At 34.2% G+C, this 13,399-nt stretch overlaps 1 protein-coding gene across 2 annotated transcripts in view; it reads left to right on the forward strand.

Annotated features, from left to right (window-relative positions):
- LOC145693617 (uncharacterized) overlaps positions 1 to 12,892 on the forward strand; it is a 52,320-nt gene extending 39,428 nt beyond the window's left edge. For both annotated transcript variants that reach the window (XM_081769770.1, XM_081769772.1), the window contains exons 4-7: positions 1,524 to 1,622; positions 4,328 to 4,594; positions 8,601 to 8,665; positions 12,718 to 12,892. In XM_081769770.1, the coding sequence (XP_081625896.1) occupies positions 1,524 to 1,622; positions 4,328 to 4,594; positions 8,601 to 8,647 (413 nt within the window). In that variant the 3' untranslated portion in view covers positions 8,648 to 8,665; positions 12,718 to 12,892. The remainder of the gene's footprint in view (positions 1 to 1,523; positions 1,623 to 4,327; positions 4,595 to 8,600; positions 8,666 to 12,717) is intronic.
- Positions 12,893 to 13,399: the final 507 nt, after the last annotated feature.

Raw genomic sequence — 13,399 nt, forward strand, 5'->3', positions numbered from 1 at the left:
TCTTTTAAAAAATGCACTTTCTTTTTCGAAGAATGTATCCAACCTTTCACAAGGAAGATCACTAAATTACGAACGAACAAACAAATCCCTTGTACTTTTAAAACAGAATTGCGGTAATTTGTATGTGTGTTTGCTTTGTCGAAAGTATAGAATGAGATTTTAAAATTTCAAGTTACGAAATAATCTATAACAATAAAGAAACAATAATGGTCATAACAATGATGATTAATACTTTTTTCAACATTAAAAATGAACAGATAAGTAACACAGTGTGAAACTTATAATTTATTAACATGGTTAATATACGTCACAATTTTAAATATTAATAAAATTCTGTTTTCGAAATACAATCTATGTAGTAGTAATGTATGTACAATAATATATTACGATTACAGTATTTTTATTGCAGAGGTTCATAGTAATGCGAAATTTAAATACACATATTTCCTGTCTTGCAATTAGGTTCCTATATAATTAATAATTTTGTTTCCATTTCCTCGCGGCACACCAGCTGCCCATTCGCGGCACACCGGTTGGGAAACGCTGGTTTATGATGTCATTGTTTGTTCTCTTTTGTAGCAAACCACACAGAGAGGAAAAGACGACTGGAAAGCTGCCTTTAGATACAAGAAAGTTGTGATAAGCGAACAAGAACATGGATATAGCTAATGAAAAAAAAAATGAAATCTTTCACTTTTACGTCCCACACTTATGCCGGCTAGACTAAAGAAGACGGTGATGATAAGTGGATGAAAATAGTGGAATGTATAAAGTGGGAGGAAACGAGGAACCCCGAGAAAACCTACGCACGCAGTGTTTGTCCACCACAAATTTTACTTGGCACGAGCTGGGATCGAATCAGGGACCCCACGCACCAGAGGTGAACGCTCTACCACTGAGCCAGCGCGCTCCCAATGTAATCTATGGTTCTGCATATACTCTTCTTGTGGACCCATAACTATTCGTACTCAGCCAATAGTTGTTTGATTCTGTTTTCCTTTCTTGTAATTTCCCCTTATTTGCTCCATCTGCTAATTCTACTCCTTCAATTGCAAAAGCGGACTCCTACAGCATACTACAGCCAGTTGGTAGTCTAGGAATATAGCTGTTCTCGGGCAATCAGCCATATAAATTCTACGTCGTCCAACATTTCGAGAACCGATAACACTGTTCTCGTCTTTAAAGTAAAATATGAGAGTCCAAAAAATAATAGAAGCCTTTATTATATAGATGTTGGCAGGAAAAGGTGGAATTTGATCGGTCAACGGCGACGTCCATCAGCGTCAGACTATGGACTCAATTATGATTGGTTTTTTGAGTGGGTTGGCTGACAGGCCTTAAGTAGTATAGGGTATATGTACGTGGGCATCTGGTAAATTACTAAGAATGTTAATTATTAAAATTCCTTAATCAATTTACAGACTAAATTGATTTCCTAATTGTTATTTCTTATCTGTCTTCCAAATAAATTGAGCTTCAGAATTTAAATTTCTCTCTCTTTCAAATTAATCTCTCTCTTTCAGATCTTTCGGAGGTTGGAAGCTTCGAAACGTTACTGTCAGACAGCAAGTGGCACGCACTGTTCTCGTCGAATGCCAGCCGCAGCAACTTAGTTATAGCTCGTAAGTATATTTTTCTTAAATATAAAAGTAAATATATTTTCCTTAAATGTTGTTACTGAATGGTTATATTATTAGATTTTTCAAAATTTATTTATTTTTTTCAATGATACTAGCAACAGTGTTTAGGATTAAGTCCTATATAGCTTTACATTTTTGATTCTCGGAAATAGTACTAGAGAGAATACTAGGGATTCTCAGAGATAGTACTGGAGAACTAGTACTAGGGATTCTCAGAGATAGTACTGGAGAACTGGTACTAGGGATTCTCAGAGATAGTACTGGAGAACTAGTACTAGGGATTCTCAGAGATAGTACTGGAGAACTAGTACTAGGGATTCTCAGAGATAGTACTAGAGAACTAGTACTAGGGATTCTCAGAGATAGTACTGGAGAACTAGTACTAGGGATTCTCAGAGATAGTACTGGAGAACTAGTACTAGGGATTCTCAGAGATAGTACTGGAGAACTAGTACTAGGGATTCTCAGAGATAGTACTGGAGAACTAGTACTAGGGATTTTCAGAGATAGTACTAGAGAACTAGTACTAGGGATTTTCAGAGATAGTACTGGAGAACTAGTACTAGGGATTTTCAGAGATAGTACTGGAGAACTAGTACTAGGGATTCTCAGAGATAGTACTAGAGAACTAGTACTAATGATTCTCAGAGATAGTACTAGAGAACTAGTACTAGGGATTCTCAGAGATAGTACTAGAGAACTAGTACTAATGATTCTCAGAGATAGTACTAGAGAACTAGTACTAGGGATTCTCAGAGATAGTACTAGAGAACTAGTACTAGGGATTCTCAGAGATAGTACTAGAGAACTAGTACTAAAACAGAATCCAGAGATTACAGAAAACTTTAACAGTTGGTACTCAGGAAAAATTTTAACATTCAGTTCGTGCGAACCGGCTGAATGAAGCTACTGATTACAATGTCGTAATATCGATAAAATGATTATGCTTAAAATACTGAATTTATAGCACAATTATTTTGTTAGAGGATAGTAGTTTAAAACTCAAAATTTTCGAGAAATTAAATCAGTTTAATAATAATCAGTTTAGCAATAAAATTAAAACAAATTCTCTTATAACAGCTCATCAAAAGTAACAAATTTTTCGCGATCACTTCCTGCACCTCAGTCGAGGTACTTTATAACGGTACAGATCTCATTGTTTGATTCATCAATAGTAGTAATACTGTTTATAACTGATCGTTGTATTTAGCGAAAATTATATTTTTATCTAGGTCTCTTGGTTTAAACTTTTTTTTTTAAAATAGTGTCTCATTTATTTTAAGTAATTGTCTTAATTGTAACTGTTTATCACCTTCATATACGTCATTTGAGACCTGGGTATATTTATTATACATTTATTTAATATATATGTAAGTGCACTAAATAGAAGTCAACAATGTTTATTATTAATTGCAATTGTAACTAGAAATTGTTACATCTTCTGGAAGATTCTTCGTTGCTTATTTCTCGTTTCGAAGTACTTTCGTGACTTATAGCTGTTATGTTTTAACTCGATTTCTTAAATAAAATAATGTTTGTTAATATTAAGCATATTAAAATTAAACTGACCTGAAAATAAATGTCTAAAATATTAAAGAACTAATTCAAACCATCTATCTGCCATTGTAGCCTCCGACAATCGCTAACTAACTCCATGGCCTGTGGAACCCGAAGGTTCAATACCGCGTTCACAAAAGCTCTCCACTGACTTCTGTCCTTAGCCAACTGGATACAGTTTCTACTTTCTATTCCTATTTTTGCGAGATTCATCTTAATATTGTCTCCCATCTGCGCCTACGTCTTCCTAATGGTCGTTTTCCGATTGGTCTTCCAGTCAAGACTTTGAAAGCGTTCATACTTTCTTCCATCCTGGCTATATGTCCTGCCCACCTAAGTCTCCTAGACTTGATAAATGTTTGGTAAGCTGTATAATTTATGTAGTTCCTCGTTATGAGGTTTCCGCCATTCCCCATTCCTGTTCCTCTTGGGTGCGAATATTCGTCTCAGGATCTAATCCTCAAATACTTTCAGTCTATGTTCTTCCCTCAGAGTAAGCGACCATGTTTCGGAACCATGCAGAACAACAGGCATGATTATCATTTTATATATTTTAAGCTTCAAATTCCTCGACAGAATTCGCGACGACAAGAGATTTTGAACTGAATAACACGAATTCCCTGCTTTTAGTCGACATTGAATTTCTTCGTGAATATGGCTTTCGTCCGTTAATATCGGTTCTAGATATTTGAAAGTATCCAGTTTATTAAAAGTATTATTGCTAACAATATTTTAATTTTAGAATGTTTTGTTTTCTAGTAACAATACAATGAACGTTCGCTTTTTTAAAATTAAATTTTGGGAAGTATAAGTATTAATAGGAAGTTACCTTAGAAATATTATCCCAGGAAAAATTAAAGTGGGACAATAAGGCATATTATGACAATATACAGTTTCTATCGAGAGAAAACACATCAGGTTTGTATGAGTAAGAAAAAAATAGAATAATGTAAGTGTTTTGCACAGGAGCCCAAAACCGATGGAGAGCTGTAGAGATAACTGCTAGGAAGGTTGGAATAAATTTGTAGTTATTTATTGAAAAGTAATAATGCAGGATTTCTAATGAATTTAAGTAAATCATAACCAAATAAATTTTCTTTTTAATTTTTGCCTTGTACATTCTATTGCAGCTTGGAGTCTTCCGCCAAATCTAGTGCCAGTAACTCCTTATTCAGTAGGCCAATACCGTGTTGTAACTAGAGACGCCCAACGTCCTCAGAGACCCATGTTTTCACCTCCTGGGTTAGAAAGCAGAGTGATAGGAGCCATTGGAATCAAACCAACATTTAGTGATTCTTCAGCAGATGATGACTCGAGAGAAACCGTACAAGACGATAGACGTAATTCACAATGGATTGAACAGAAAGAGATAACACCAGGTGTAGAAGAATATGAGAGTACGTATATTTTATTTGTCTTCATTTTGTACAACCTTACTTGCTTGGGTGTGTTTGGGATGTAAAAATTGAGGGGGACAACTAGAATAAAGAATGATGTAAACTTCAACTAAATTTTTGTCAAAATTTTGAGATAAATTGGTAGATACTTACTAGCTGGGTTGGGTTTCTACTTTTACCAGTATAATCAATCAATAGATTCTTCCGTCACTGGTAGGTCACTTACTAGATATTTAAAAGTTTCTGTATACTACGATTTAGGAATTTTTCATGTAGAAATTACACCATTAAAACTATCCACTTATTTTATATCTTCCTACTTTCCTTGTTCTTTTTCTATCATACTTTCTACCACGTCACCCAAAGTACAATTTCTTGCTCGACAATGTTCTAACATCTTTTTAATTATTTTAAAGTTATTATTTCTAATGCGTTTTATAGGTTTATTTTTCCAATCAAGTTTTCGCATTTTGCACAATATATAACTTTCAGAGCCTTCGAGACATGACAACGAGACAAGACTGACCTTCCAATTGCATTTACTTGGTCCACCTGTTGCATACACATGCGTGTTTGTCTTATTTAGTAGCTTTTCACACATCATAGTTTCGAGTTCTTGCACTTTATTTTCCTCTGTTCCGACTAACTCCCATGTCTACATGTTGCAGTTGTTTACATAATGTGCTACTTCTATTCATTTCAAAAGACTCTCCCTCTCAGGTCTGGTCACTCAAGAACATAGTCTTATTACCTAACGCCTGCCTGCTGTTAGTTATGCAACCTCACATAGCAAATGTAAATTCCTGCGCCATATTGACAATGTTGACGATATGACATTTCGGACAATACATCATTGCTTGCTGTTCATCTAGCCGTCGAACTATGCAAATTGGGACCCACATTTCGGCAGAAATTTTCCGGGAATTCCTCTTTCTTTGGGACTCCATTACGAACGAATGTTACACTTGCAGAATAGGCATTTTTGGACAGAGCAGGTTCAGTTTCTTTTTACGTGATCTTGCCATCTTAACTCTATCACTCAAGATAGTGGAGATATGGGGCTCTCAAGTTAATATTCCCACGCTTTCGGCGCCCTGTAGTGCTTAAACTATTGATCGACTCGTATCTGTTCCCAAGATAGTTTACTCGTACATGTATCCGGAATCACCTGCTGAGGTTTGTCCACGTAGTTACCGTTCACCCTATATTTGGTCTTTTCTTAATGTTCATGTTTCTACTGCATACACAACACAATATTCACTATTTAACTTGCTTCTTCTACCTCATTATTTAGTGATTCACATAGTGAGCTTCTCATAATAACCACAATCATAGATATTTTACCATTTCGCATGTTGCTTTTTATTTATCAGTTGGATTTCATACCTTCGTGAACATTAACTACTTAAGTATAGAAAAACTAGCCATCTATTTTATTTTTTCCTCAGATTTCTAAAATTATCACAGCCTCAGTCATACTAATCACCACTGCTTTAATCTATCTTCATATATATATATATATATATATATATATATATATATATATATATATATATTATTTTAATCTCGTATTATTATCAGTTTTCTTTCTTTTCTGTCTTTACTTTAATTTCGATTCAGTCTGCAACGGCAGCCATAACATCTAGAAAGCCCAACCTTCTAGTTAAAATCAAATTTGCTAAGGCATAATCAAATTAACTTTACAGAAATGTTCGCCTGCGGTTAGATGAAACTTTAGTGTGTTGGTTTAAAAGCGTGAGGCTCGGAAGAAGTTACGTATAGACTAGGAAGTGATAATGCAGATACAATATCAGTTTGTTTGTTATAGTCATATCGCTTCCAGGAACTTCTATTCGAAATCCTTAAGAGCTACATCATGTGTAAGCGGTTAGCGTACTGTACACGCCTTTGGCATCACAGGTGACCCGGTGGGAGCTCATATGGCTCGGATCCCACGTTCACGTCTGATGTATTCTCGTTATTGAAAGAGACGCTAAACTGAAATCAAATCGATAACTTTATTTATTAAATGCGATGCCATTATTCATTACAAACATAGTGACAATCATAACACTCATTAATGTGATGTAGTTTCGGATCTCCTGCAAGTTACAACTTAATGACTGACTTTGATTGTTACCTTATATTTGTAATGAGATGTGAAATACGTAGTTAATATACTTAGCTATCGAATAGAAGATTCTGGAATCAATATATATCATAGTAAACATAATAATTGCGTTATTTACTTTCTAGTATTTTATTTATTTATTTTAACTTTTTTTGTTCTACATTGCTCTTCCTTGGGATTTCACCCTTGTAGCACAACTCTGGAACGTTTAATCTAACCCTGTAACATACATACATACACACAATTAAATATTGAGGTCCCAGTTCGATTAAAATTACTTTAATAACCGTCAAAATTTTACTACGATAATTATTTAAATAAATTATTTCGTAGAAATTAAAAAGACACTTCAATTAGCTATGGCTTCCTCACTTATTAGGCTATATCTTTAACAGCATAGATAAAACAAGTTTAAAAAAGTCTGGCCACAAGATTTGTTATCATAAGGTACGGACTATTTTCCTTGTTGCACTATAACTAAATATATATAAACGTTATCGTTGCAATCGTTAGATATGTTCCTATATAATATGCCACAATAAGATTAAAAGTTTCTAGCTATTCTATATGATATGGGTGATACATTTTAAGAAAAACAGTGCTACTTTATTGTTATAAGAAAAGGAACCATAAAAACTAAATAATGAATCAAAAGTATTAGTATATTTGCAATAGGTATCTCATTAAAAAATCAATACCCCTTCTTATAGGAGAATATAGGAAAAGAAAAATAAATATTAAAACTTTATTGAAAGAGGTTGACAACTAAAGTTAAATAAATTCAATATAACGAGAAAGAACTTGATTGTCCCTTTAATACTTACGTTAGCTTTATTTTTAATCTCTATATGTTTATATTTCTCATTTTTAATTATTAATAATGGTTATTAATATCATACAGTAAATACAGTATTTATTAATGCCGAAATTTTCAATAGGAATTAGTGACGAAGGTGAAGATTTCCACTGAAAATTTCGGCATTAATAAATATTTAGACGTATTGCTGAGTTTAAATTAATAGTTATAATCATACGTCAGTTTATTTTTTTTAATTAATAATTTCATTAAATTTTTCATAAAACATATCCAATATTTTATTTGAATTTTGGCTAGCCCTTAATTTTAAATTTCAAATCTGATGATTATTCATGTCACAACTCATAGCACTCATTGAAAGTTCATAATCCAGCGAAGAAATTTTGAATGCTGTTAAACAAGCTTACCAACGCAGCCCTTATAAACTCGTCCATTATAGTATGTACAAGTCCGGAGCTGTCTGCTCGAAATCATCACTGCAATTACAACGGACGAGGTTCTCGCCTATTCTAAAACACAAAATAACTATTCATGTTATTACCGTCTTCGAGCCGTAAACCACGGCAAATGTGTGCTCGGGTATTTTCTTGACAAAGCCTTGTTTCTCTTTCTATCGACTAAGAATTGTTCCGATGCGCTACGGAGTTCGTTTTTTGTTGAATCAAACGATCCAGTATAGTTCAATCAAGAATTTTATTATTGGTTTTATATCTGGAGAACTATATATAGTGTAGCGAAACCCAAACTATTACTTAACTAAGTATGATGTCTTTGTTGTAAAAAATAAGAAAACTTGATTTAGGGGACGTTTAATAATTTTGTGGTCTCTAAAACTAATTATTGGCCATGATCACAATCTTTTGATGCATTTTTTATCATTCTTACAATTCTTGGCCAAGATCTCAATTTTTAAATTCCATTTTTTGGAAGATTCCAAAAATTCTTTTCTCACGGATATTCAATAATCCGACATCGTAAGAGTTCAATGAATTGAGCTAGGGATTAGTAGATTTATATTCATTTATTTAAAATCTCATACGATTTAACTTTTGTTTCAGGACTTCCAGAAATTCTGCTGCTAGCTTACCTCCGTTCCAGTAACTAAGCATTACTTCACAAACAGGTAAATTAATAGCATAAGTAAAAATAGTAGGAAACTTACTAGCATAAATATTTAAAAGATAAAACTTCACATTATAAAGTTACCTTTATATCATTTGAAAGGCAGAGTAGTCCATACGGTGCAGATTTAATTTAGCCCAACTAAAAGTTGGGAATTGTACAGTTTCAATGTATTATTTAAAGTTATTAAAGATTATACTCGTATATAATCTTTGATACTTGAGATTAATATACAGGGTCTTTCAAAACAACACCGAAAAAGTTTGGGAGGTGATTCCTGACCCCAAGATAAGACTGAAAGTATACACCAACCTAGGTACACAAATGTTTCCTTTCGGAGTTACAGGCTGCCGAAAACATGGAAAAAATGTACTTTAAAGGTCCATAGCTCCAAAACTATGGGACCTACCGTACTTGGGTCAAAACTTTACTTAGGAACTCATATGTGCGCTGTTCAAAAATACATGTTTCAAAGTCCTAAGGTACTCACGCAACAATTTTTATACAGGCTGTTTGGCTACGGGCATATAATTTGAAGTACTCTACCAACTACCTCTATAAAAAATGTTGTGGAAGTACCTCATAATTCTGAAACATCGATATTTGGATAGAACACATACTAGTTCCTAAATAAGGTCTTGACCCGACTACGATAGGCCCCATAGTTTTGGAGCTAAGCTTTCGGCAGACTATAACTCCGAAAGGAAGCATTTGTGCATCCAGGTTGGACCAGACCCGTATCCAGAGGGGTCTGGGGGGCCGCCCCCCATAATTTTTGCTGGCCCCCTAAAATTTTCACGGTAGGCTTGCAAATGAACTATAATATGGTTGGAGCGGGCCCCCCTAACTTCAGCCGGGCCTCCCTACATTTTTGGGCTGGCTACCGGCCTGGGTTGGACTATAATTTTTGTCTTATCTTGATATCAGGAATCACCTCCCAATCGTTGTCGGTGTTGTTTTGAAACACCCTGTATACATACATTTTTAGCATACATGTTTTAGCATTATGCAAGCATACTTGTATTTGTAATACGAAGTATACTTGAATAATGACAGTGGAAGAATAAGGTATTACTAGATAACAAGCTGTTTTCGCAATCTTGCCTCTCTAGCCTTGCTAAAGTTAAGAAATAGATACATTCCAAGAAACATACTGCCAGCTGAATAGCACCACTGCTTGAACCTTAGGATCTTTTAGAAGACATTATTATATATCAATTATAACATCTGATTATTGTATTTTCACTATAAATATATATTAAAACATTCCATTTGCTCTCTTTTTACTAATTCTTATTAGTTTTTTGGAGGCCACGGTGAGCACTAACATCTTCCGCATGGGGTCCCTGGTTTGATCCCAGTTCCCGCCCAGTGGTCTTTATGGAGGATAAACATAGTGTGTGGATTTTTTTCGAGGTTATCCCCTTTCCTCCCACTTTCGTCATTCCACCATTATCATCCATCTTATCATCACTCTCCCTTAGCCTTGGTGCATTTTCGTGGGACATTAAACTAGAAAAAATAGTAGTTACTTTGTTTTCAATGATATTGTCTTTTCTATCAATGCACTTCTTAGTAACTTACTTACAAGCCGCCTTACTAGGCGGAGACATTTCGTACTACTCACCTAGAACACTTACATTTGAACTAATTATAATGTATTAATAAATTATATAATATACCGGAAGACTTGTGATGCACTTTCATTGTCTGCATTTTATATCGCTTGGGTATCGTATGTTTATATAAATATTCATTAGTGATGTATATATTGATAAATAATAATTAGTGAATTAATAAGATAACGATATGGGATAAGAGTGCACTTTGAGCAGAACAAGTGATTTTGTCACAGGATGTGGCATTGGAGAAGTAATAAAATCAATATTTGTTCGTAATAGGTAAAATTCGGTTAATTGCATTAGGTTAGGTTCGATTCACAATAGGCTTCTATGAATGCTCTGCTGAAACTGCACTTTTGCCATGATAAGATCTAAATATAATCATATATCCAACTGTTTTTCTGGTGATGATATGTTTGAAAAAAGTTTAGGATGTTTTAGAATGCATTTCCTTGCAGTTTGTTTACTGGTTACTAGTAGAAGTCATTTCATAATTTGAAATTCGTTATTATTTCAAATTAAATTGTTGGCAAAATTAAAAAAAAAAAAAAAATAGCACATGCATTCACATTTGCACACTACGCCGTTTATCCAGAACATTTTTGCGTACTTTTCTTCTTCCAGCTGCAAATCTGGATTTCAGTAGCCTATATTGCTAAATAATGTTAGTAAATTGTGTTCAAATTTATGAAAATGATGGGTGATGATTCTCTTGTCTTTGTCTTCGTCACCATTAATGGTGTTTATTAATTAGGTGCACCAGCAACTTAGATCACGTGTGCTAAAAATGTAAGATTATTGAATTATTTGTATAGAAAACGAAATATTTTTTTTTAAGGAAAATGAATAATAATTTTTAAAATGCCGGACGTCGCCATTTGTATCGGTTGGCCGGCATGAGAGCCGAAGCGCATGAATTATACATTTTAGAAATTGACAAAAGTTGAAAATAGAATTCTGTATAGTCATGGTTGGGGAAAGAAAATGCTAAATCAGGTAAATTACAGAATTGTCATAATAAGGGTGAATCAAGGTCAAAATCGGGAAGGAGTTCCAGCGGGATGAAAAGGGCCAGCTATCCAGATTGTGAGGGTGTAAAAGTTGGGAAAAGTGAAAAATAAATAAAATGAAGATGTGTAGACTATTTGTGGGTGTGTGTGGATAACCCGTTGATAAATGTGCGTAAATAGTGTGAAATGTGAAATTTTCACTGGTTCCCTTCCTCTTCTACACACCTCACTATGGGATTTTGACATTACTACATCACCGCTGAACATTGTAACAACGAGTTACATTAATTATTGGAACAAGCAGTCAGTCTCAAGATATTTCGCAAGAAACTTTTATTTTTAAATTAATACTTAAAACTTCCTGTAGATTATTTTTTCCTTACTGATTGGCTTCATTTGTAGATCTCAACAATATCAGAAAGAACTGGAGATTGTGAAAGACTTGAGATGAACTTTTGTATATTCCTCATGAATGATAACCTAAATATCATTACTCCAAATTCGATTTATCAACTATGGCAAAAATGTGGTGCAGATTTGTTGTAGGTATCGATACATAAATTCATTTTATGTATACTTCTTTTTCTGCAAATCGACTTTTTGTATCTTAACCATTATTTTTGGATTGTGGACTTCATTCCTCTGTACAGATTTACTTTAAGAAGCTTCAGTCTACGTACACGATAAGAACTATTATGCAAAAGACACTAACCAACTTGTGCTATGTGACAACTAAATGTACGAATGCTATCTAACAGTCAGAGCAGGAGCGTAGCAGGTGGGCTCAAGCAGTAGCGAGGGAGCAGGCGCATCAGCGAAAGGCGGATATACATATAAACGAGGATAGCACAAACACTGTTTATGGCATAAAATTACTTACCTTACGCGTTGAATTATTTATTTGTACGTTACTAAAGCATTATATGTAATATCCCGATATATTTTCATTGCTTGCATATGTTCCAAAGTAACCTAACACATTATTAACGTAGTTTTCACAATCATGTGTGTCCCTTAACTCTCGGACATTTGTACAGTTCCGCGTCATGAGTTAGCACATTAACTTCAGGTACTTCACTTCACTTCACTTACCATGTGGTTACTAGCTACCTTATGGGCGAATCCGTAGATAACAGGTCGACTTTCATTAATGTATTTTTACGTAGTTACGGATCTTACAGCTAAGAACGCAGCATATTTAGGTTATTTACACATTAATCTATTAAAATAATTATTATTACAAAATATGTTCTTTAATTTTTACAAACCTGTAGATCCGTACAGTAATTCTGCATCAAAAATGTTTTTCTTTCTTTCTTTTTATGTGTATAAGATATAATAAAATACCATTATCTAAGTGTTCAATGTAAACATGGATTTATGCAAGTTTAACATTAAATTTATGGACGTCTTTATTTCAGATGCTCGGAGTAAATTGTATGGATGGAGTAGATCGAATGACTTAAGAATTCAGTCTGAATTCTAGCTGGAAGAAGAAACTAATTAATAAAAGTACTTAACAAGATAAGAAAACAGCACTGTACTGTATTTGTTCACATAAGACATTTTTATGTAATAAATTTCATTTATATTCTAGTAAGGTGCAACATTTTGTAATAAAATTATTTTAACATCCTTGCCATTTGATTGCTGAAAACTTTTTTTTTTTTACTAAAAGATATTATTTTGTTGCTAGAAAATGTCTTTATCCTCTGATGATTGTTCCTGGAGTAATCTCCACCTGGAGATCCAAACAGTGTTCCTGGAGTAATCTCCACCTGGAGATCCAGTGTTCCTGGAGTAATCTCCACCTGGAGATCCGAACAGTGTTCCTGAAGTAATCTCCACCTGGAGATCCAAACAGTGTTCCTGGAGTAATCTCCACCTGGAGATCCGAACAGTGTTCCTGGAGTACGTAATCTTCACCTGGAGATCCGAACAGGGGACTATTTAATCTCTGGAATGTTTTACCTCAGGAAGAATCATCACTATATTTATTCTCCTACTTCATCCCTCCTGGGGAAAAAGATGTGGTATTCCTATTCGCTTTCCATATCTCCATGCCATTGACAATCTTTGGTTCATTTGCCTTTTAGGACAGTT

The sequence above is a fragment of the Thermobia domestica genome, chromosome 8 (genome assembly GCF_964235325.1).
Source record: "Thermobia domestica chromosome 8, izTheDome1.hap1.1, whole genome shotgun sequence".
NCBI lineage: Eukaryota > Metazoa > Arthropoda > Insecta > Zygentoma > Lepismatidae > Thermobia > Thermobia domestica.